This window comes from Phyllostomus discolor, chromosome 10, assembly GCF_004126475.2.
Source record: "Phyllostomus discolor isolate MPI-MPIP mPhyDis1 chromosome 10, mPhyDis1.pri.v3, whole genome shotgun sequence".
Lineage (NCBI taxonomy): Eukaryota > Metazoa > Chordata > Mammalia > Chiroptera > Phyllostomidae > Phyllostomus > Phyllostomus discolor.
This window is the reverse complement of record NC_040912.2, coordinates 34,755,128-34,780,398: the sequence shown is the minus strand read 5'-3', so window position 1 is coordinate 34,780,398 and position 25,271 is coordinate 34,755,128. Positions and strand designations below refer to the sequence as shown.

The following is a 25,271-nucleotide window of genomic DNA, read 5'->3' as shown; positions in this document are numbered from 1 at the left end:
ACATAAAAACAGACATACAGAACAAGGGAACAGAGTAGATAGCCCAGAAACCTAACTTATGTGGTCAACTAACCTATGACAAAGGATATAAAAATATACAAGGGAGTAATGACAGTCTTTCAACAAGATGCGCTGAGAGAACTGGAAAGATACATGTAAAAAATAAATAGTCCTGGATGGTGTAGCTCAGTGGATTGAGCACTGGCCTGCACACCAAAAGGTTGCCAGTTCAAGTCTTGGTCAGGACACATGACTGGGCTGTTGGCCAGGTCCCTGGTTGGGGGACATGTGAGAGGCAACCCATTGATGTTTCTCTTGCACATTGGTATTTCTCTACCTCTCCTTCTTTCTCCCTTCCACTCTCTCTAAAAATAAATAAATAAAATCTAAATAAATAAAACAGGACCACTCTCTTACACCATATACAAAAACAAACTCAAAATTATTTAAAGACTTAAATGTGAAACCTGAAACCATAATAATTCTAGAAGAAAACATAGGAAGTAAACTATTTGACATCAGCTTGAACAATGTCTTTTTGAATACAGCCCCTTGAGCAAGGGAAACAAAGGCAAAAATAAAACAAATGGGACCTAAACTAAAAAGCTTCTGTGCAGCAAAGGAAACCTTTAACAAGACACAACCTACTGAATGGGAGAATATATTTGCATATGGTATATTTCATAAGGAGTTGATATCCAAAATATATTTAAAAACACATATAACTCAATAACACACACAAATCCAACTGAAAAAATGGTCAGAAGACATGAAAAGATATTTGTCCAAAGAGGACATACAGAACACATGGCCAATAAATGCATGAAAAGATGCTCAACACAACTAATCAGCAGGGAAATGAAAATCAAAACCACAAAGAGATACTACTGCACACCAATTAGAATGATTATTATCAAAAAGTTCACAAAAAACAAGTGCTGGTGAAGACGTAGAAAAAAGGGAACTCTTGGGCACTGTTGGTGGGACTGTAAACTGATGCATCCCCTATGGAAAACATTATGGAGGTTCCTCAAAATCCTAAAAATAGGCTTATCATTCAGTCCAGCAATTTCACTTTTGGATATTTATCCAGAGAAAATGAGAACATGAATTTGAAAAGATATGTGTACCCCAAGTTCATTGCAGCATTATTTACAATAGCCAAGATGTGGAAGCAACCTAGGTATCCATGGATACGCATGAAAGGATAAAGAAGATATGGCATATATATACAATGAAAATTACACAGCAATACAAAAGAATGAAATCTTGCCATATGCAACAACATGGAAGGATCTAGAGGGTATTATGGTAAGTGAAGTAAGTCGAGAAATGCAAATACTGTATGGTTTCACTTATATGTGGAATCTTATAAAACAAAACAAAACTAACAAAAATAGGCTCACAGAAATCGAGACCAAAGGGATGTTTACCGGAAGGAAGGTGGTGAGAGGATGAAGGAAAAGGAGAAGGGGAACATAGTCAATAACACTGTGACAAAGTTGACACTGTGATAGATGACTACTAGAATTAGTGGGGTCATCACATTGTAAGGTATAAAAATGTTGAGTCACTATATTGCACACCTGAAACTAATACAAACAATGTAATATTATATAGCAAATATTCTTAAATTTTTTTTAAATGGGAGAAAATCTTTAAATGGTCTAAGGGTAAGTAAAGAGTTCTTAGACTTGACATTTTCCATGATTTACATAGAAAAATACTGATAAACTTAATCAAAGTTTTAAACTTTTGCTTCAATAAAGACCCCATTTAAGAGGATAAAAAGACAAGGTAGACTGTATAAAAATATTTGCAAAGCACACTGTTGCAGACAAAAATGGGGTATGTACAAGTTCAGTAACTAAAAGTAACCTCACAAGGAAATCTGGTAATAAATTCCTAAGTGGGAAGGTGAGTATATTCTTTAGTAAAATGTTTATCTCTGTCTTAAGCGAGTCTTATCCATTGTTTTTGTGCATCTAGGTTAATGTATCTTTGAAATGCCCCCTTTCGCCCCCCTGGGAAGTATAATGACCCCTAACTCTAGAGAGCACGTCATCTTGTTAGCTATCTTGTAACTCCATCGCCTGCCTTACTTTTTTCCACCTTCAGGCCATCTTCCTTCTCCCCTTAATTGCAAATTCATAAAAGACTGCAAACTGCCATCCTGACAAGCATTTTTTTCTTATTCAGTTGAGATGTAGCTTCCAGGCATATCCTCTCTTTGGCTCTATTAAACTCATAATTTTTTTTTTCAGGATTGGATGTTGTTAGGTCAGCAAACCCTAAACATGCAACTACCATATGACCCAGAAACTGCAGTCCTGAGCATTTATCCCAGAGAAAGATTTAAATATTACAAGTTATAATAAGAAATATACATTTTGGTCTTTGTCCATGGTTTCTGGAACACAGCATCTAAAATTCTTAAAGTTTCCTAAGTAATAAAGAACAATGGGAGCATCTTTTGTTATAATACTTGCTGTTCTGTCCTCAGACCTGAAATAGCTCCACATAAAGGTAAAAGAGTTGTCTTTTGTTATTCATAAGAGGACCCTTTCAACCACACCAGTTTATGCTAATGAGGTAAGTTTTGGAAGCCCCGAGATGATCACAAGGTGGGGGCTGGTTAGGGGAACCAACGGAGTAATACAGGTATATCTGGGAGATATTTCTGGTTTAGCTGCAGACCACTGCAATAAAGCAAGTAGAACTCATTTTTTGGTTCCCCCTGTGTATTCAATTTATGTTTATATTACACTGTAGTCTATTCAATGTAGAATAGCATTATGCCCCCAAAATGTATATACCTTAATTAAAAAAACATTTTATTGCACCCTGGCTGGCGTAGCTCAGTGGATTGAGCACGGGCTGGGAACCAAAGTGTCCCAGGTTCGATTCCCAGCCAGGGTACATGCCTGGGTTGCAGGCCATAACCCCCAGCAACCGCACATTGAAGTTTCTGTCTCTCTCTATCTCCCTCCCTTCCCTCTCTAAAAATAAATAATAAAAATAAAATCTTTTAAAAAAACCCATTTTATTGCTAGGAAAATGCTAATCATTATCTGAGCCTTCCGAAAATTGTGAATTTTTTGCCAGTGGCCGTCTAGTCTCAAGGTTGACGACTGTTAACTGATCAGGGTGGTGACTGCTGAAGGCTTGGGTGGCTGTGGCAATTTCTTAAAATAGAACAATGAAGTTTCCCACATCAGTTGACTCTTTCTTTCATGAACAATTTCTCTGTAGCATGTAATGCTGTTTGTTAACAGTTTACTCACAGAACTTCTTTCCAAACTCGAGTCAAGGCTCTGAAACCCTGACTCTGCTTTATCAACTAAGTTTGTATAAATATTCTAAATCCTTTGTTGTCATGTCAACAATCTCCACAGCATCTTCATGGAGAATAGATCCCATCACCACGTGCATCTCATGGTGCCCCCCGCCACGCCTTGGGAGCTGTCTGGTGCGGAGAGCCCCGGGTCTCAGGGAAGGGGGCACCCCTCACCGGTCACACACCGCACGTTCGTGGGGAACCTGGCGCTAAATCATTCGCAGACCACCTGCTTCTGGGTCAGTGTTTTGCACACAGCAGAGCAGCTCCCTCACTGCCATTTAGTGAAAGTCAGCCCTCGATACAAGGGTCTGTCCTCTCTCGTGTGTTTCCTCCATGACGGGGAGGGACATAGTGGGGAGAGGGGGATGGGAGCGTGGGGGAGGTGTCTCTCCACGCCCAAGACCCCTCCCCACCAGAGTTCCATGCCCTCCGCGGCGCAACTGCCCTTCCTGACTCCTCACGCCAATGGCTGGTGGCAATGGATGGTAGCGGATGGCAGCACCCATGGCCCCTTTCCCAGGGTGGTCGGGTGGGGGACCCGCGTCTCCGGGTCACACGTGTACCTCCTTTTCCCCTTCCTTCCCCCTCCCAATAGATTCCATCACAAGAAACCACTCTTTATGCTCATAAGAAGCAACTCCTCATCTGCTCAAGTTTTTATCATGAGATTGCTGCAATTCACTTACATCTTCAGGCTCCAGTTCTAATCCTAGTTCTCTTGCCATTTCTACCACATCCATAGTCACTGGCCCACTGAAGTTTTGAACTCAAAGTCATTCATGAGGGTTGGAATCAACTTCTTCCAAACTTTTACTAATGTTGCTATTTTGACCTCTCCCCACGAATCACAACTGTTCTTCATGGGCCCTAGAATGGTAAATCCTTTCCAGAAGGTTTTCAATTGACTTTGCCCAGGTTCATCAGAGAAATCACTATCTATATCTATATTCACTATCTATGGCAGCTATAGCCTTATGAAGTGTATTTTTGTTGTTGTTGACTTTTAGAGAGAGACAGGAACAGGGTGACAGAAAAAAATATCGATTTGTTGTTCTACCCACCCATGCATTCATCGGTTGCTTCTTGTGTGTACCCTGACAGGTGGAACCCACAACTTTGCCATATGGTGATGATGCTCTCACCAACTGAGCTACCCAGCCAGGGCTGTAATGTAGTTCTTAAATAGTAAGACATGGAAGTCAAAATTACTCCTTGATCCGCGAGCTGTAGAATGGATGTTGTGTTAATAGGCATGGAAACAACATCCGTCTCACTGTACATCTTCATCGAAGCTCTTCAGTGATCAGGTGCATTGTCAATGAGCAATATTTTGAAAGTAATCTTTTTTTCTGAACAGTCGGCCTCAAAATGGGCTTAAAATGTTCAGTAAACCATGTTATAAACAGATATGCTGTCATCCAGGTTTTACTGTTCCATTTATAGAACATAGGCAGAGGAGATGTAGCATAATTCTTAAGGGCCCTGGGATTTTCAGAATGATCTAAATGAGCTTTGGCTTCAATTTAAAGTCACCAACTGCCTAAGTTCCTAACAATAGAGTCAGCCTGTTCTTTAAAGCTCTGAAGCCAGGCATTAACTTCTCCTCTCTAGCTAAGAAGTCCCAGACATGGCACCTTCCAAAATACGGCTGTTTTGCCTAGTTGAAATTCTGTTGTTTAATGTAGCCACCTTCATTAATTATTTTAGCTAGATCTTCTGAATACCTTGCTGTAGCTTCTACATCTTGCTGCTTCATCTTGCACTTTTAGGTTATAAAGACGGCTTCTGTCCTTAAATCTGATCAACCAACCTCTGCTAGTTTAAAACATTTCTTTTGCAGCTTCCTAACCTCTCTCAGGCCTTGCTCTGGATTAGGCTTTCATTTAAGGCAATGTAGCGGGTTTAATCTTCTATCCAAATGACTAAAACTATTTCCATGTCAGCAATAAGGCTGTGTCACTTTCTTACCACTCCTGCATTTACTGGAGTAGCACTTTTTTTTTCTTCATTAAACTTTGTTTTAATGGGTCTCAAAATTCTGTGACAGATTTTTGGTCAAGTAGTTTCCATTAAAAAGTACTAATTTTAAAAACTAGTAACTTAAAAACTGCCCCCCTCAAACAAATGGTCCACAAAACATTCTCCTTTCCTTCCAAAGGTTTTACGATGAATTATAATCAATAACCAGTCTTTACTATTAAACTTAAATGGCCAATTGGGACAAACAGTTCTTGGACCATTCTTCCACCACTGATTCAGACTGCGGTGTCATATATTGGGGATAACACTCATTTAGTTTTCTGAGCTTTCTGGGAAGGCTTGGTGACTTTGCCAGCTCCAGGTGCTTTTGTGTCCACTGCTTTGATGACACCCACAGCAACTGTCTCATGTCACAAAAGCAAAATGGCCCAGAGGGGTATAGTCAGAGAGGCTTTCAACATACTTGGGCTCACCAGGAACCATATCAACGATGGCAGCATCACCGGATTTCAAAAACCTTGGGCCATCTTCCAGCTTTTCCCCAGAATGAGAATCAATTTTATTTGGCTTAGCAAATCTGCAAGCAATGTGAGCAAATCAGTTGCATATCCAGTACTGACTTGGCCCAGATGGTTCAGGATATCACCTGAGCTGTGAATCCAGCTGCCTCCGTTATGGGTCATTTTTGCTGTCACCAGCCACACTGCCACGATGAACAGCATGTCTGTCAAAGATGTTTGTCATGGAGTAGCACTTTTAATTTCCTTCAAGAACTTTTCCTTGCCTACTGGTGCAAGAGGCCTAGCTTTCCACCTATCTCTGCTTTCGATATGCCTTTCTCGCTAACCTTAATCATTTCTAGCTTTTGCTTTAAAGTGAGACTCGCAGCTCTCTTTCATTTGAACACACTTAGAGGCCGCTGTAGTCTATCACTTGGACTAATTTCAATATTGTTGTGTCCCAGGTAACAGGAGACCCAAGGAGAGAGAGAGAGACGTGGGATGCCTGGTCAGTGGAGCAGTCAGAATGCACACAGCACTTAGCAATTAAGTTTACTGTCTTATATGGGCACAGTTCATGGCACCCCAAAATGATTATAATCCTAACATCAAAGATCCCTGATCACAGATCATCATAACAAATAAGACAATAAGAGAGTCTGAACAATTAATTGCAAGAATTACCAAGTGTGACACAGACACACAAAGTGAGCAAATGCTCTTTGGAAAAATGGTGCTGATAGACTGACTTAATGCCAGGTTGTCACAAACCTGAAGTTTCTTAAAAAAAAAAAAAAGCAGTATCTGGGAAGCACAATAAAACAAAGCATAATGAAATCAGGTATATCTGCAGAGGGTTGGGACTTTCACTCCTCTACCCCACTCTTCTCCCCAACCTCAGGACCTCTGGGGAAGGAAGAGGGACTGGAGGTTGAAGTAATCACCAACAGCCAGTGATTTATTAATCATGCCTACACAATAAAGTGAGTTAAGAGCAGAAAGGAAATAGGTATGACTATAGAAGAGAAACAGAAGGATTTCTGTGGTGATGGAATTGTCCTGTATCTTAACTGTATCAATACCTCTAACCTGGTTGTAAGGAATTAGATTGTGAGGAATTTTCTCTATTGGGAAATAGAGAAAAGGGTACATGGGATCTCTCTGTATATTTTTCTTAAAATTGTGTATGACCTACAATTATCTCAATATAAAAATATTTAACTAAAATATGTACTTCCTTTATTCCTACATAGAAAGCATGAAAAAAATAAAAAGAAAGTTAAAGAGTTAAAAGCAAAAAAGTATTTTTCCTTTTCTTGCTTCAATATCTGCTGTGGATAAATCTGCTAACTTATGATAAAATTTCATGGTCCTGTAATTTGGAAAATCTTTCATTCATAAGATTAAATATAAAAATAGAAAATATAATATGATTATAAATGATATAATCTCCTTACCGATGTTCCCCGGAAAAATCCTGGCTTCTTATACCATGCTTTGTTTCCTTCCTCTTCACAGACACATAAGTGATCCATAAGTCCATTACTATATATAAAACATTTTCCTAACAAAGATGATTACAACAGTCAACAATTACTTCACACAATTGTATTATTTTTACTGATGAACAAATTGAAATTATAATGAGGGAGCTAGAAAACTATAAAAAAGATACAACCTTGTCCTTGCCTTTTAGGATAATTTAGGAAAATATACATAATTTGATTTGCTTAATGACATAGCACTGAGATCTAAATTGACAGTAGTGAAGGTAACTGATACACTTATGGATTTTAGATTTTCAGAACTGTAGTAAGCAGATGCACACAGAAACAAATTCTTTTTGGTTATCTGAGGAAATGGAAAGAAAAGATAAAGGAGGAAAACCTGTTCTAATGTGAGAACATGGGTGATGAACTCTGTGGTGCCAAGGGTAACACAGACAAAAACATATTATGAAATCGAACATTTATCTGAAAGGTGCCAAGAGAGTAGATTTTAAAAGTTCTCATGACCAGAAAAAGTAAATTTGTGAGGTGATGGATGTTAACTAAACTTACTGTGGTGATTACTTTGCAATATATGCATATATGAAATCACTATGCTCCATACCTAAAACTAATAGTGTTATATGTTGATTATATCTCAATAAAAATAGATTATGAAAAGTTATGTTCTTCTTGATCAAGGTAAGTAATGCTATGCTTTGCCCCTTTTTCTGGATTTATACTGCTCCATTTAGACATTCATTACCTCCCACCTAATTTACCACTTTCTTTAATATCAACTCTTTCCCATTATTGGCCTAACCCTTGCTGCCAAAATTGTCTTCTCTGTTCAACCATATACACAATTGTGAGTTTCATAATACATAAGCCAAGTGCCTCCTGCTTTTAAGGCTTTCTTCAATATGTAGGGAAGTACCTTACTTTTTAGTTTCTACAATCCATCTATCCTGTCATTCATCTGAAATACACCTGCTATTCATTCCATCTCACTAGTATGCATTCAACAGAGTGGCATCTTTGTCTGACCCAAATTCCTCACAGTCCAGTAAGTTTTCTGCTATTTAAACATGTTTTAAAGTGCCATTATCTCTATAAAACCAGAAAAACTGATGAAGGAATTGTTGTTTTTGCTCATCTAATAAAAATGTATAATTACTCTTCTCAGATTGCACATAAACTATACTGTTGAGCAATTAACCAAGCTGTCTGATAGTGAGTTTCCTGTCACTGTATTCAAGCAACGGTTGGAGGACTGCTGATGTTCTAGGACTGGCATAGCTCTCAGACTAAGGAGGAAGCTAGATTCCAAGGTCCCTGAGCAGTATATTCCATTCTTACTTGTGAGGCATATATAAACCAAATATAAAATCATCCTCTGACTTAATTAGTAGGTTCATAAAGTGTTGCACCTACATATTTGTTTTCAGCCTAGAAACCTACATGATGAAAAACTGCTTTTGCCTGAAGACACAGAGGCATCAATTTTTTTAATTGACAAAAAGATTAACATTGAAACAAAAACAAAAAATGCAGTAACATTTAAAAATCTAACATAACACTTCCAGGATAACTGGTATGTACCTTTGAAAAATGGTCTGTTTTGGGCTTGGAGTCGAATTTTAACAACATCCAGGGGTGTCACTGTGAAGATACATAAATTTCAATTAACAAGTGATACATGTAAGTTTAGAGATGTTTGTCCAAAAAACACAAAATACATGGTGGGGCAGAAAGTAGGTTTACAGTTCTGAGTATGCAAAACACAGAGTTTATTCTTATTCTCACTTACTAGTTATTGTATTACTTTCTTTTTTTTTTAAAGATTCTATTTATTTATTTTTAGAGAGGGAAGGGAAGGAGATAGAGAGAGAGAAACATCAATGTGCGGTTGCTGGGGGTCATGGCCTGCAACCCAGGCATGTACCCTGACTGGGAATCGAACCTGTGACACTTTGGTTTGCAGCCCATGCTCAATACACTGAGCTACGCCAGCCAGGGCTTATTGTATTACTTTCAATATGAACAACTGTACACCTACATTTGCCCCAACCTGTGTTTCAAATCACACTTTTCTTCATGACTATACAATGGGTAAGATTATTTATCTTAAAGTGGTTTTGAATGTAATATTCTAATTTTTGCCCTTGAATTTTGTTTGAAGAGAATCAATGAAAAGACAATGTAATTACTTCTCTCACAAGTGCTAAAATGTCATTTAAAATACTTCTACAATTATAATTCCATTAATGTTAAAACTAAAATACTAGTCCAAGTCTCTTTGAATATGGAAAACAACTCTGTATTATAATTAATAAACAATATCAGTCTTCCTAACTTATTAGATTTACCTGTATCAAATAAAAACTATAATTAATGTAAATTTGAATAAGCTAGTCATAAATCATCTTTACCACCAGGTTATATTATTCCACTTGGGAATAGCACAGAAAAGGAGAATGGTTTTAATTTGCATGCTATATTTGCCCGATAGAAAAAATGCCAAATAATGGTACCAAAGAAAAACTTTCCTCATCTGAGAATTATCTCTTCACAACCCTAACATTCTGACGTGATGTAACATACTACCATCCTAAAGTGACTCATTTATGTTTGTTGTAGTCATTTGCTATCTTATTTAAATAACCAGCCAGCTTAAAATCATTAAGATGCTGAACTATCAGCTAACTATGTCATTTGACTATGTCTACAAGAAACTGACCATAAAAAAAGAAAAATGTGATCCAGAGAAATTTAAAAAATTCACCATCAATATAAGCAAAGTTAAACAATTTGTATTTATTGCTACTATAAATTGTCCAAATTCTGTATTATTCATTATGCTGATATTTTATTTCATCTTCTTGCTTTTTATTGTTCAAAGAGAGTAAGTCAGGAAAGTTTAACACTGATAAAAACCACACAAAATCCTGATGTAAGGCCCAAATTTACAGATGAAAAATGAAGCTCAGAGAGAAGTAGAGACAATCCCCAAAGTGCATGTACCCTGAGAATGACAAAGCAAGGACTAAAATTCAAGTCTCTTGTTTCTCTGTCCTGTGTTCTTTTCATGTTATGTTGATGGAGAGATATCATTTATGAAAAAATGAATGACAATATTATTATATCTCAGTTGGTAAAGCTCAAACAAATTAATTCAGTTACATAATCTACATCAGTAACATTATTTTACCCATTAGTGATGTCAGTATAGCTCCAGTACAAGAGGCAAGCATTTGTTGAAGAGGTGTCACTTTGACAGTCGGAGGTACCCCTTCTTCAGGATCCATATTTTTAACTACCTGAAGAAAAATCAGTTAAAGAAAAGCAATATGTAAAATAAAGTTTAATGGAAAATGCCCTCAAAATTGACTGCTATACATTAAATCAACTATAAAAACAAGGAAAATGGGGACAGACTCATAGATGGAGGGCATGGTGACAGCTGTGTGGGTGGGGTGAGGGTAGTGGGTGGAGGGATTGAGCAAAAAGGAAAAAGGACTCATGGACATGGACAACAATGGGGTAATTACTAGGGGAAGGGGGAGCATAAGGGGACTAAATGGTAATGGAAAAACATAACAAAGATTAAACTTTAAAAAACAATAAACAGTATTAATATCAAAAGACAGGCTGTGACAACTATCAAAAGTAATTATCTAAGCTGTATACACAAAGACACTACACAACTGTCATTAATAGAACATATTCTCTGATTTGCCAAAAAGGGTCATGTACTTTAGCTAAGCTGTGTGAATAGCATCACATTTGCAAGAAAGTTAATAGAGCATTAAGAAAACAGACCCTGGCTACATATCAATGAAAGTGGCTGACCAACAAGACTCAGAATCTGTGAATCTGGCCTCTTAAGAACTACTCAGATACAATAATATGGTACAGAGTTACTAGCAAATATGGCACTATTTTTACTGCGTACCAAAATCTGCTGCATGGCATAAAATAAAATCAAAACACATAACCTCCAGAAGAAGTATCTTAGAGAAATTTGATGAGAAAAACAAAATGTACTTCCTAAAAAGCTAACAAAAAAGTATAAAAATCACTTATAAACTTGCTGTTCAAAAATAACCACTGGTAATGTATCAGTGCCATCATTCCAAATGTCATGTGCACACAAACACATATTTAAGTATGCAAATGATATGTGGTATTATATATAGGGTGGGGCAAACGTAGGTTTACAGTGGTGTGTGTGTGAAACCAAGTTTATTCTTGTATTATGATTGGTTAACTATTATATTATTTTCCATATAAACAACTGTAAACCTATGTTTGCCCCACCTTGTATGTACTATATACAAATGTTATCTGCACAGGCAGATTACATCTAATTAATTAAATGTGAATCAACATTTGTGTATCTTTGTATATGCATCTTTTGTGAAAAAATGGTTACTATTATTGCATGCAAACGGTAATTGAAAAATAAAATTAAAAAGTAGGTTATTACTATTCATATTGTTTAGTAGACCACTTTGACACTTAAAAACATAGACACTGTGCCCTGGCCAGGTGGTTGGAGCATCATCCCATACATCAAAGGGTTGTGAGTTTGATCCCCAGTCAGGGCACATGCCCAGGTTGCAGGTTTGATCCCCAGTTGGGGCACGTATGAAAGGCAACCAATTGATGTTTCGCTCTCACATTCATGTTTCTCTCTCTTTCTTTCCCTCCCCCTCTTAAAAATCAATAAACATATTGTTGGGTGAGGATTATATATATATATATATATTCTACATATTTAATAGTATCAATAAGTATAGATTTATATTATTATTCTAATGCTTAAAATTTTTTTAAATCCTCACCTGAGGACATGTTCACTGATTTTAGAGGGAGAGGGAGAGAGACAGAGAGAAACATTGATCAGATTAGCTGCCTCCTCTACGAGTGCCAAAAAGGGAACAAATCTGGAACACAGGTATGTGCTCTGACTAAGGATTGGACTCACAAGCTTTTGGTGTACCAGATGATGCTCCAACCAAAGAAGCCTCCCTGCCAGGATGATGCTTAGAGTTTTTAATTTTATTAATTTAATCACTTATATATATTGTTAGGTATTAAGTTTATTACCAGTTTTTACTCATTCATTCACTCCATACATTCTCATGATAAATATCCTTACACATACATCATTTTCTGGCCTTCCTACAATTACTATAAGAAAAAGTACAATTGCTGGGCTAAACGAAAACTTGAGACAAAATTCTTTCCAATTTGTACTTCCACTGGTAATCTGTGAGTGGCTATTAATCCACAACTTCACCAAACTCTCACATTATGTATCATTTCTCTTTTGCTGAACCATTTCAAAAAAGGCTGCATACATCAATCCTTTTTATCCTATGTACCTCAGAATATTCTCTTACATAATAAGAGCACAATTATCAAATTAAAAAAACTTAATTTTTAAAATATATTTTGATTATGCTACTACAGTTGTCCCATTTCCCCCCTTCACTCCTCTCCACTCTGTACACCCTCTCCCACCCACATTCCCCCCCTTTAGTTCAAGTCCATATGTCATACTTATAAGTTCCTCAGCTTCTACATTTCTCATACTATTCTTACCCTCCCCCTGTCTATTTTCTACCTACAATCTATGCTACTTATTCTCCGTATCTTTTCCCCCTCTCCCCTCCTCCCACTACTCTGTTGCTAACCCTCCATGTGATCTCCATTTCTGTGGTTCTGTTCCTGTTCTAGTTGTTTGCTTAGTTTCTTTTGGTTTTGTTTTAGGTGTGGTTGTTCGTAATTGTGAGTTTGCTGTCATTTTACTATACATGTTTTTTCTTTATCTTCTTTTCTTAGGTAAGTCCCTTTAACATTTCATAAAATAAGGGCTTAATGATGATGAGCTTCTTTAACTTGACCTTATCTGAGAAGCACTTTATCTGCCCTTCCATCCTAAATGAAGCTTTGCTGGATAGAGTAATCTGGGATATAGGTCTTTGTCTTTCATGACTTGGAATATTTCTTTCCAGCCCCTTCTTGCCTGTAAGGTCTCTTTTGAAAAATCAGCTGACAGTCTGATGGGAACTCCTTTGTAGGTTACTGTCTCCTTATCTCTTGCTGCTTCTAGGATTCTCTCCTTCATTTTTACCTTGGCTAGTGTAATTATGAAGTGCCTTGGTGTGTTCCTTGTTGGGTCCAACTTCTTTGGGACTCTCTGAGTTTCCTGGACTTCCTGGAAGTCCATTTCCTTTGCCAGAATGGGGAAGTTCTCCTTTATTATTGGTTCAAATAACTTTTCAATCTGTTGCTCTTCCTCTTCTCCTTCTGGTACCCCTATAATTCAGATGTTGGAACGTTTAAAGATGTCTTGGAGGTTCCTAAGCTTCTCCTTGTTTTTTTGAATTCTTATTTCTCCATTCTTTCCTGTTGGGTTCTTTCTTCCTTCTGGTCCACTCTATTGTTTTCAGTCCCAGTTTCTTTCCCATCACTCTTGGTTCCCTGTGCATTTTCCTTCATTTCTCTTATTGTAGCCTGCATTTGTTCATCTAATTTGTGACCAAAATCAATCAATTCTGTGAGCTTCCTGATCACCAGTGTTTTGAACTGTGCATCAGATAGGTTGGTTATTTCTTAGTCGCTTAAAAGGATGGCTTCTGGGGCTTTGATTTGTTCTTCTGTTTGAGCCATCTCTCTCTCTCTCTTTTTTGGGGGGGTCTGATTGCACCTGTTACGGTGAGGGACGAAGCCATAGGTGTTCATCAGTGCTGGGCACCCCAGTCACTGGGTTGTGACTTTGTATGTGGGGGCGGGATCGAGAAGGAACAATGGCAGTTGCTCCATTCTCGGTCGGACCTCAGTCCCTTCTGCTGCTTCCTCCAAGCAAACTGGGCCCCTCTAGTGCCAATTCCCATGTGGGTGGGCTTGTGCACACCGTGGGACCCTCCAGGGACCTCTCCTGTGAGGCTGGTGTCTGTGTGCCTCAACACCCACAGGTGTCCTCAATCAGTGTCCCGAGGTTCTATTTCCCAGTGCTGGGATCCTGGGTTGCGCGCACTGCCTTGCTTTACAATTGCTGCCTCACTGGGTCTGCCAGCTGCTGCTTGCACACTCAGGGTCTGCCCACTGTAGTCTTGCGCGCCCTGGATGCCTTACGTGCCCAGCTCTCTCTATTCTCCGTGTGGCAACCAGCGCCTGGCTGCTTGTCTCAGCCCCTTCTACCTGTCTGGATGAATGGGTCTATTTCAACTTCTTGGTTGTCCAACTTCCATTCAGATCAATTTTCTGTCAGTTCTGGATGTTATTCTGTTTCTAAATTGTTGTTGTTCCAATCTTGGTTGTCTGTGGAGGTACGGTGTGTCCACCTATGCCTCCATCTTGGCCAGAAAAAAAACTTAATTTTGATTAATACTCCAGTTCATATCCTAATTTTGTCATTATCCCAATAATGACTTAACAAAAATGAATGGTAGTTTTATTCTTTCTTTAGACCTTTATTAATTACCTAACTAGTTTAAAATTTTTTATTGAATTTATTGGGGTGACAGTGGTTAATAAAATTACATGTATAGGTTTCAGGTGTTCAATTCTATAACACATAATTTGTATATTGTATTTAGAGTTCACCACCCAAAGTCAAGTCTCCTTCCATCACCATGCATTCCCCTTTTAGCCTTTTCTACCTCCCCCCATCCTTCTTTTTCTGTGACAATCACCTTACTGTTGTCTGTGTCTATGAATTGTCATTGCTGTTTTTTGGCTTAATCCCTTCACCTTTTCATCCAGTCCTCCAACCCCCTCCCCTCTAAAGGCTGTCAGTCTGTTTTCTGTATCTATGTGTCTATTTCAATTTTGTTTGTTTATTTTGTTTATTAGACCCCACATATAATTGAAATCATATGGTATTTGTTTTTTTCCAACTGTCTTATTTCACACAGCATACTGCTCCCCAGGTCCATTTGTGCTGTCTAAAGGGTAAGACTTCTTTTTTTACAGCCAAGTATTCTGTTGTGTAGAGTTGCCACAGCTTTTTCATCCACTCATCTACTCTTCCACTTAGCACTTAGGCTGCTTCCAAATTTTGGCTATTATATAACGCTGCAAGAAACATAGGGGTGCATATATTCTTTTGAATTAATGTTTCAGGTTTCTTTGGATATATTCCCAGAAGTAGAATGAATCTCTGTGTCATAAGGAAGTTCCATTTTTAATTTTTTGAGGGAACTTCATACTGTTTTCCACAGTGGCCACACCAATCTGCATTTCACCAACAGTGCACAAGGGTTCCCTTTTCTCCACATCCTCGCCAATACTTCTTGCTTGTTGATATACTGATAACCATTCTGACAGTGTGAGGCAATATCTTATTGCAGTTTTAATTTGCATTTTTCTGATGATTAGTGACACTGAGCATTTTTTTAAACGTCTGTTGGCCATCTCTATGTCTTCCTTAGAGAAGGGTCTATTCAGGTCCTTTGCTCATTTTTAATTGGATTGTTTGGGTTTTTTGGTATTGAGTTTTATAAGTTCTTTATCAATTTTGAATATTAACTCCTCATCAGCTGTATTGGCAAATATGTTGTCCCATTCAGTGGTTTCTTTTCATTTCACTAATGATTTCCTTTGCTGTGTTTTAGTTTTGATGTAGTCCTGTTTCTTTTTTTTTTCTTTTGTTTCCCTTGCCCAAGGAGACATATCAGAAAAAAATACTGCTACAAAAAATGTCTGAGATTTTACTGCCTGTCATCTTCTGGGATTTTTATGGTTTGAAGTCTTAACATCTAAATCTTTAATCTATTTTGAGTTATTCTTGTATATGGTGTAAGAAAGTGGTCTTTCATTTTTTTTGCACGTATCTCTCCAATTTTCCTAACACCATTTGTTAACAGACCATCTTTACCCCATTGTATGTTCTGGCTTCCTATGTCAATATTAACTGACCATAAAGGCATGGGCTTATTTCTGGGCTCTGTTGAATCTGTATGTCTGTTTTTATGCAAGTACCATGATTACTATGGCCTTGCAGTATACATTTTGATGTCAGGTAGCATGATTCCCCCAACTTAGTTCTTCTTACTCGAGACTGCTGTGGTACCTACCTGGTTTAAGTACTTTCCTCAACTCTATGTTCCAATATTTTGTTTGTAACATCAGTAGCTGAAAATCTGCAGTGGAAAAAAAAACTTGTTTTATCTTTTCACATAGGAAAAAGGTAACAAGCCTAATGGAAAGGAGCACATAAAAAACTTTAAAACAGAAATTAACATTTATTGAATGCTTCTAGTAAGTGCTTTGAGGATTATAAAGAACACTCCAGAAATGGAGAAAACAGTGCTTGAAGAATAAAAAAATTTAAAATTTTAAAAAATTAAAAAAAGAACACTCCACAAATACTAACATTAGTTATGAAATTATTTTAACAAAAACTTCCAATTATTCCAGTAAATATATTCCATTTTAAAAACAAACTATTCTATAACCTGAACACATTGATCAATCTTAGATTATAAGTAAAAAAAAAAATAGATTTTGTGATGCAAAATTAAGTATCCAGCATCATCTATAACATTTTAGAGAAAAAATTTTGATCTGAATAAAAGTAATCCTTAAGCTCTAAAGTCCATTTTACAGAAAATTGAGAGACTAAAGTAACATGATAAAGGATGCTGTAAAATAGGAGAAAGTGTAATACTCTAGCCTTTAGGACTATAGCCTCTTCAACAAATGAAAGGTGAGAAAAAAGGTGTCAGAGAAGGAGAATCGTTCCAGAATCGAGGAATCCCATGAAAGTGAACAACCAAATATATCTTGGTTAAAAAAACAAACTTTAAAAAGCCAGTCTGATGGTAAGTAAAGAAATCTGAATATGGGGTAGATATTAGGTAATATTAAAAATTATTATTGATTTTGTTTGGTGAAATAATGGTATTGTGGTTATGTAAAAAGTATCTTTTTTAAGAGATCCACACTGAGGTATTAAGCACTGTTATGAAAATGCTATAGGTTACAATACTTTAGAAAAAATAAATATACTGAAATGTTACCAATCTGTTAAATCTAGGTAGTATGTATGTCATAAGTATTTCACTGTTCTGTATTTTTGTGGGAAAATGTAGACAATAAATATTTTTAACTCCTAAAATTTATGTAAAATCTTCAAGTCTAAGAACATACTCCTAACATCCATTTATATAAACACAGTTCCTTTAAGTGTAAAGATAACAAACATATGCTAGAATACAGGTATATTCCTCCTCCAGAAGAGTAAAAAGGCTTACAATACTTTATTTTGACATTCATATCAGCAAAGTTGACAACCTGAATATGTTCACCTGAAATTAAAGCCAAATAAAATTGATACATTTCTATCAATTATTTAGAATGTAAGGGACAAAAACTGTTTCTAGGCTCTCTATTCCATTCTATTGGTCAACTTACCTATTTTTAAACCATGCCACATTGTATTATTATTGAGTCATGATAAGTTCTTATATTTGGTAGGGGAAGTCTATCCTTCCTGTTCCTCACATAAGTTTAAAAATTCAAGTTCCTTTAAAAACATCTTTGAAATTTTGAATGGAATGAAACCGAATCTACACATAAATTTGGAGAGAATTAATATCCACAAAGAGCCTATCCCTTCATTTATTCATGTCTTCCTTACTGATGCTCTGAAAAGTTTCAAAATTTGTTCTAAAGATCTTGCCTGTTTGTGGCAGGTCTAACTCTAGACACTTGGTAATCACTGAAACTAATATAAATAGTATCTTCCTTTGGTATTCTCTCTACTGCTAGCATAAACAATTGATTTTGTATATTAATCTTACACCCAGCCAACCTTGCCCAAAGAGTCTCCTCTTATTTCTAATTACTAAGTAATAAGACTCTTGAGTTATTTTATATAAAAATTTATATTGTCTGCAAATATTTGATATCTGCTATTCCCAAAGATCATGCTACCAACTTAATTTTCTTATTGCACAGGATAGGATTTCTAGCACAATGTTCAATAAGGAGTAGTAAAAATAAGTCTATTTGTACCTCAATTTAAAAAGAATTCTTTTAAGATTTCCCATTAGGATGTTGTTTGCCATAGGTTTCTTTTTTTAAACAGAATCTTCATCACATTAAGGACTTTTATTTATAATCTTAATATACCATGAAGGCTCCTTCTTTTTTTATGTCAGTTTTACTGAGGTAAAAATGACATATAAAATTATAAAATTTTAAAGCACACATCATGGTGATTTGATGTACATACACACTGTGAAAGGATACCTCCCATCTACTAATTAAGACATCCATCATATTTATTTACTTATTTAGGTGAGAATATTTAAGTTTATCTCTTAGCAAATTTCAATTGTACAGCACAGTGTTATCAAATATGGTTGCCATATTTTACATTAGATCCTCAGGCCTTATTTATCTTACAAGTGAGAGCTTGTAGCATTTTATCGACCTCTTCCTATTTCCCCCATTCTACCAGTCTCTGGCAGCCACTTTCCACTGTTTCTGTGATTCACTTTTTTTAAAAAAAAGATTTCACATACAAATAATAACATGCAGCCTGCAGTGTCTTTCTCTGTCTAGCTTACTATACCTAGCATAATGCCCACAAGGTCCATCCATGTTGTCACATAGCAGGACTTCTTTCTTTCTCTCATGGTTGAATGTTCCATTGCATGTATGTATGTCTATACAGACATGACATTAGCTTTATGTTCTTTACTATTTTTTTACTATTTTATTGAGAAATAATTGACACACAATGAAGTGCATATACTTAAAGCTTATAAGTATTGACCACCTGTAAAACCATCACCAATCAACAAAATGAACATAGCTGGCACACCCATGAGTTTCCTCCCCCTCCTCTGTAATTCCTAGAACTGCTCCTGCTCTGAAGCAACTACCGATCCGCTATCACTACAGATGAGTTTGCATTTTTGACAACTTCACATGAATGGAATCATAAAGGAGCTATGACTATCCACCCATGTTTAAGTCTTAAGTAAATAAGTAGGAATAAAATGACCAGATCAAATGGCAAATGCATGTTTAACTTTTTAAGAAATTGCCAAGATGTTTTCCAAAATATCTGTCTAAGACAAAAGAAGTAGGTAATGAAGGAACTGAGAAACAAAAAATGTGACATAAAAAAAAATTGGCACAGTCTTGTGAATAATTTCATTAAATATAAATGGATTCAACTCTACAATTAAAAGACAGCAAAGGGAAGGATAAATTTAAAAATGTATTGATCTAACTTCTAGAGACTCATTTTAGTTCAAAAAAGAAACTATTTATGTTAACAAAAGAGGGATTATCTCTGGTGGGAAAAGGGAGATTGGAGCAGGGAATGAACCTGAGAGAACAGAAATGTTCTATGGAGTGGTAATAGTATATATATTTATTATAACTCATCAATCTGTATGCTTAAAATGGGTACACTTTACTTTATGTGGATTATTAAGAGTATTAAATTTTTAAAAATTTAGAGGATGAGATTTCTATGGGGTCTTACAAAAAACCAATCTCACTGGAGTAGCACAATGTAGGTACTCAATCAATGTAGAAGGAAAGAAGGAAGTTGGATAGGTGAGTAGATTGTTTTACAGTCACGACCAAATATCAATGTGTATTCTGTATTACCCTAAAGGAATTTACAATCTAGTTCAGAATATAATATGTAACCTTTGAACCAGTTCATTATCCTTAACAGCTCCTACCAGTGCCACAACAGCCTCTGAATTATGCTGCTTTAGGGTGATCCACTCTCAAATTTTGAATCCTCCTGTTTTCCTTATTCTTCTTTGGAGCCTTCATGGTGGTGTTCAAGGACTTAACAGGCTGAATTTTCCCTGGTTTCCCAGCCATGCTCACAAGAGACACAGACTTCAGTGCCACAGCCTCTATCTATCCTTTCATATGCTTAGCATGCAAAACTAAGACCTTAACCTCTGAAAAACCTTAGGCCCTCCAATTCACCAAGGCAGTGACAATTAAATAATAAAAATAGCAACAGAATACATTTCAGAAGATAGTACATCAATAGTTGGCAAATTAATCAAACAGGAGTTATTGAAGGCCCCAAATGAGCAGGAGATAAAGGCTGCATCTAAGCTAGGCATGCTATGAATATGAAAGACGAACAACTGCCAGCCAGGTGGAGAGACTAAAGCAAAAGAAAAAAAAATGATAATATTACAGAAGAATGAATACATTCATTTGTCTACACTCTGGAGTAAAAATTTGCTTTTGTCTGAGGTAGTCTGAAAAAGGCCAGTCCGTATTTGATAATCACAAAAAGCTGCTGGGTAGACTAAGCAGATACTGTCATCATTTACAAATGAGACAACCGTAGCATGGAAAGGTTAACACTTGCCCAAGGTCATTAAACTATTTAGAAATAGAGCCAATACTAAATGAATTCATTTCTCCTGATTCACAGCTAAATGTTCATTTAATTAGATCCTTCTACTTGGTGTTTTCCTACTTTGCTTAATAAAACTCATTAACCAATATTAACCTCTCACCACAAATATTCTTCTTGAATGTAGTCTTTTTACCTGAAGCACACCTCAACATATACTTTAATATAAACCTTATTCTCTTACCTATAGCCCTGATAGCTGACATAATACATAAGGAGGTTTCTATACTTACAGACCATAAATATAGGACCAAGTTCTTCTGGTGGCTACTAAAAGGGTTGAGTTCCAATAATAACATTTTTAAATATTAACACTAGGTTATATTTTACTTAGATAGGTATTAACATTATCCAGTAAAACAGACTTTCTGCTTTCATAGCTTGGCATTATCACCTACAATGCAGGCAGGTGTGTGTCTAAAAGCATTGGTTCCAACTATGTTATTGTCCTTCCTCATTACAGGAAATAAGGAAGGTAATTGTCTTTCACTGGAACACAAAACGGGCTTCCAGTTTTTTATTTTCTTCAATACAAACATGTTTAAATCCTTCCCATTGTCCCTAAACTTTTCAAAGACTCAGTCTTCTTTCCCTATCACCATAATTCCCTATACTGATATTTTTTGCAAGAGTATACTCAATCTGTTTCCACTTCAAGCCTACTGTTACCTAGCACAGTACTCACCTTAGCCATTTACTGAAATTCTCACTAAGGAAACAATGGTATCTTAAACACCCAAATCAAAGCCTATATTTCAAGTCTAAGCCTTTTTGAATTCTTGAGGATAGAGAGGCTAGTGCAGGGTTTACCACAACTATAGCACTCACTGAGCTCTCCCTCTGTGCTAGGCACTGTACTCATAAAGCTTTCAAAAATGTTTCATGTAATCCTCACCATATCTGAGAAGTATTGATTACCCCTTTTCAAAGATTAAAACTGAGGCTCAAAATTACCCAAAGCCATATAGTTAATGAAGCCTGCATGACCCCAGTGTTCGCAATTCCGTGACTTTTGATAGTAAGTTTTGTTCGCAGTTCTCCTCCTAACTCTGTGGCCTCTTCTCCATCTCTCTCACTACTTCCTCACCACTTCTCTTACTTCACACGCTCTCCCAGGCAATTTCATTTCCTCCCAGGACTGCAGCAACACTCCATATTTGTGTTTCTCAACCTTTAAACATTTTTTAAGATTTATTTATTTATTTATTTATTTATTTTTAGAGAGGGAAGGGAGGGAGAAAGAGAGAGAGAGAGAGAAACATCAATGTGCGGCTGCTGGGGGCCGTGGCCTGCAACCCAGGCATGTGCCCTGGCTGGGGATCGAACCTACGATGCTTTGGTTCGCAGCCCGCGCTCAATCCACTGAGCTACGCCAGCCAGGGCTAACATTTTTATAAATATAAAAATCTTGTGCTTTTTCTGTAGTTTACATTTTGATAGTAGATTGTTCTTCCCAACTAGAAATTCTCATGTAGAGTATGTTTGTTCAAACTACACACCTCCTCCGGCCTCTCAGGATCAGATAACCTCTACATCACCCCACGACTGAGAATCAGTGATTGGTCTGTGTGCTATTTCTCGAGTCAATCAATCTTCCTTCTCTTTGTTTCCTGCCCCACCCCATCTCTCCTGAGTTGAGGACAAATATTACCAAGTGTCTAATAAAGAGAGTTCTGTGATTGTCTCCCCAGGCCTTTCAATTTAAAGCTTCCACAACAAAACTCTCATTTCCCTAATCCAACCTGAACCATCTCTTCGTGTTCTCCAATTTGGCTAAAGGTATCACAATCTACCCTTGTCTACGCTTTCAGGTACATATTTTTGAAACGGTGTTATTGGCATTTACTTCCCTGAACTACTAGGTAAAAACTCAACCATTAAACAATGAGTACCCAATAGGGCCAGGAGTTAAGAAATGCAAAGTAATACAAGATTAAATCCTGTTCTTTAGTTTACAAGCAGAAACATACCCAAACCAATTTTTCGTGAAGTGTTTTCCCATTTACAAAGCAAAATTAACACACTTTACAAACCATATTAATTTAATCCGTACTATAATCCCATTATCATCCCTACTTTATAAATGAAAAAAAAACTAAGGCTCAAAGTAATTACGTAATTTATTTAACCAAAGTCTTACAGGCTGATAAGTGGTCGGTCCAGACCCAAAACCCTCGACTTGAGAATCAAATTCCCCTTTCTATTACTGTTGAATAAACTTCTACACAGTAAAACAGGTCTGTGTTAAACGGAGGTCAACAGAGAAGCACACACAGTAAGTGCAAAAGGTGCGGTCCAGGCGGGGGCCTCCAGGCCCGACATCCCTCCTACGCACCCCTTCGCCCCCAGTCCGCCGCCTCTCTGACCTCAGCAGGTCCCGCTGCGGCCTGTCTTCCGCCAGCAGGGTCCCTGGTGACCGCGGGAAAACCACGCTCTGAGAGTCTAGGAGCGCTGAACAGGGGTTGTCACCGCCTCCTGGTCCGGCCCGAAACCGAGTCCGGGCTCAGCGCAGCCGCTAAGCCTCCAGACTACTGGGCAGCCGACCGGTCAGAAATAGCGTACCTGGTGGAGAAGGCAGCTGGACAAAGAAGCGATCCCTGCAAACCAAGAAGGCAGGAATGACACTTGTAGAGGTCTCAGCCGGCCTCCGGCGCAAACTGCATCCGCGACCTCTGATCAACAGCGAGGCGCAAAGACTCTGCAGGGGAGCACAGGGACGCCGAATAACGAGTGGAAGAGCGGGAACTAGTGGCAGAGGGCATCGCGGCTGGGAGGGGCGGGGGCGGGGGCGGGGGCGGAGACAAGGGCTCTTGGGGCGGGGCGCGCGGCTTCGGAAGGCGGGGCATGGGGGCGCGGCGTGCTGTGCTACGAGCAGGCACGTGGGGGCGAGCGCGAGGCGGGGTGCGGCGTGAGAGGGGGCGGGGCGCGCGTATCGGCGCCGCGGCCGCGTGACGCGTTTTCAAATCTTCAACCGCCGTAGCCCACTCGTTTGTGCTTTCCTTCTTCCTCCCCTGCGACTTGAACCCGGCCCCGGCCCCGGAAACCCGGCGAGCAGAGGCGGTGTCTGTACTGCGCGGGTGTGGTAGTCTGCGGAAGGGGAAAGGCGACTGGCGGGTCAACTGGCCTCAGGGAGCCGTGTTTTCTCGGCCACCCGACACGACACCCTTCCAGAGCCGGCATGTAGGTGTCCGGCGGCTGCCATGAGCTCCGGAGCCATGAGGATCCACAGCAAAGGACACTTCCAGGGTAGGACGCCCCTCCTCCGCCTGCAGTCCCTTTAATCTTTTCCTACCGCCCAGGTTCCACCGTTGATTCTTGAGAGAGCTCCCCTTGGGGTCCCTGCTTCTTTTCCGGCTTGTGCGTCCTTCGCTGTGGCCTGAAGGGAAGGCTCGCTCGGTTCAGGGTTTTGCCTCAAAAAGGGAAGGGATGTCGCCCGGCCTTCGCGCTCTCCACGCTCCTGGCGCGGCCGCCAAGTTCCAGGTGGTGCCGTTGGTTGTAAAACCTGAGAACAATGTACGGACCCGGGAACTCGCCGGGGCCCCCACAGAGTACGCGACTCGGTCCTCAAAGAGCAGATGTGCTCGTGGCTTTTTGCTTCATGGTTAAATTGGGTGATTGTCGGGGGACTTTTGGTCTTATTGTTTTATGTTCTTCACTCACAAAGTTGAAAATGTTTATATGTCAAACACGCCGTTGATGTTTTCACAAAAACAAACAAAAGCAAATTTACATTTTCAGCCCTTTTTAATCTGTAATTATGTGTGAGTATATGATACATATAGAGAGTAACTTCCAATTTGTGGACAGATTGTGTCGGAAAAGTTAAATTTTTTTTAAAGATTTTATTTTTTTTAGAGAGGGAAGAGAGAGAGAGAGAGATCAATGTGCGGTTGCTGGGGGTTATGGCCTACAACCCAGGAATGTACCCTGGCTGGGAATCGAACCTGGGACACTTTGGTTCCCAGCCCGTGCTCAATCCACTGAGATACACCAGCCAGGGTGGAAAAGTTAATTTTTAAAGCAGTTTGGGTCTCAGATCTCCTTTTAAAGGAAATAAAATGAATGGTGACTTGATTCCTCAAATGGCCCATTCAGTTCTTAACAGATAGACAACCTCTGCGTGGAACTGAACCTTGAGCAGTGAGGAATCTTTGCGGACCAGATCCTTCTGGGTAACGCAAGTTTCTTGCGTTGCTAAGCGTTTTAACGTTTCCAGCACCAGTTTTTAGTGTTCAACCGAATGGCCGTGCTCCAGAAATGTTTGTTCAGTAAATAGTTTACATTCTAAGGAGTAAAATCTTTCAATAAGATTTTATATTGTTCCCCACCTTAATACATAAAACATAAGCACATGACTATTTCCTTCAGACTCAGCTATTGGCTGTAAACAATAATTAGTTTACAATATAGTGTCTGCTAAAATATATAGGGTATTTTGCCATTATCCTAAGTAGTACTACAAAGAAATATGACATATTGTTGGGAAAAAATTTTCCACTCTGTAATGTGATTATTGTATAAAGAACTATTTTTAAAAC

General features: G+C 38.3%; 2 protein-coding genes across 6 annotated transcripts in view; one reads left to right on the top strand and one right to left on the bottom strand.

Moving 5' to 3' along the window:
* SLC25A40 (solute carrier family 25 member 40) overlaps nt 1-23,508 on the bottom strand; it is a 39,811-nt gene extending 16,303 nt beyond the window's left edge. The window contains exons 1-5 of one of the 3 annotated variants that reach the window (XM_036010661.1): nt 23,100-23,508; nt 16,397-16,462; nt 10,519-10,639; nt 8,910-8,969; nt 7,278-7,384 (exon numbers count right to left, since the gene is read on the bottom strand). In XM_036010661.1, coding sequence (XP_035866554.1) covers nt 7,278-7,384; nt 8,910-8,969; nt 10,519-10,615 — 264 coding nt within the window. In that variant the 5' untranslated portion in view covers nt 10,616-10,639; nt 16,397-16,462; nt 23,100-23,508. Of the gene's footprint in view, nt 1-7,277; nt 7,385-8,909; nt 8,970-10,518; nt 10,640-16,396; nt 16,463-18,338; nt 18,363-23,099 lie in introns of those variants that run through there. The other 2 variants (XM_036010662.1, XM_036010663.1) reach the window with 2 other exon arrangements.
* A 134-nt stretch (nt 23,509-23,642) lies between these two features.
* DBF4 (DBF4 zinc finger) overlaps nt 23,643-25,271 on the top strand; it is a 29,908-nt gene continuing 28,279 nt past the window's right edge. The window contains exon 1 of one of the 3 annotated variants that reach the window (XM_028525964.2): nt 23,643-23,979. In XM_028525964.2, the coding sequence (XP_028381765.1) occupies nt 23,934-23,979 (46 nt within the window). In that variant the 5' untranslated portion in view covers nt 23,643-23,933. The remainder of the gene's footprint in view (nt 23,980-25,271) is intronic. The other 2 variants (XM_036010654.1, XM_036010653.1) reach the window with 2 other exon arrangements.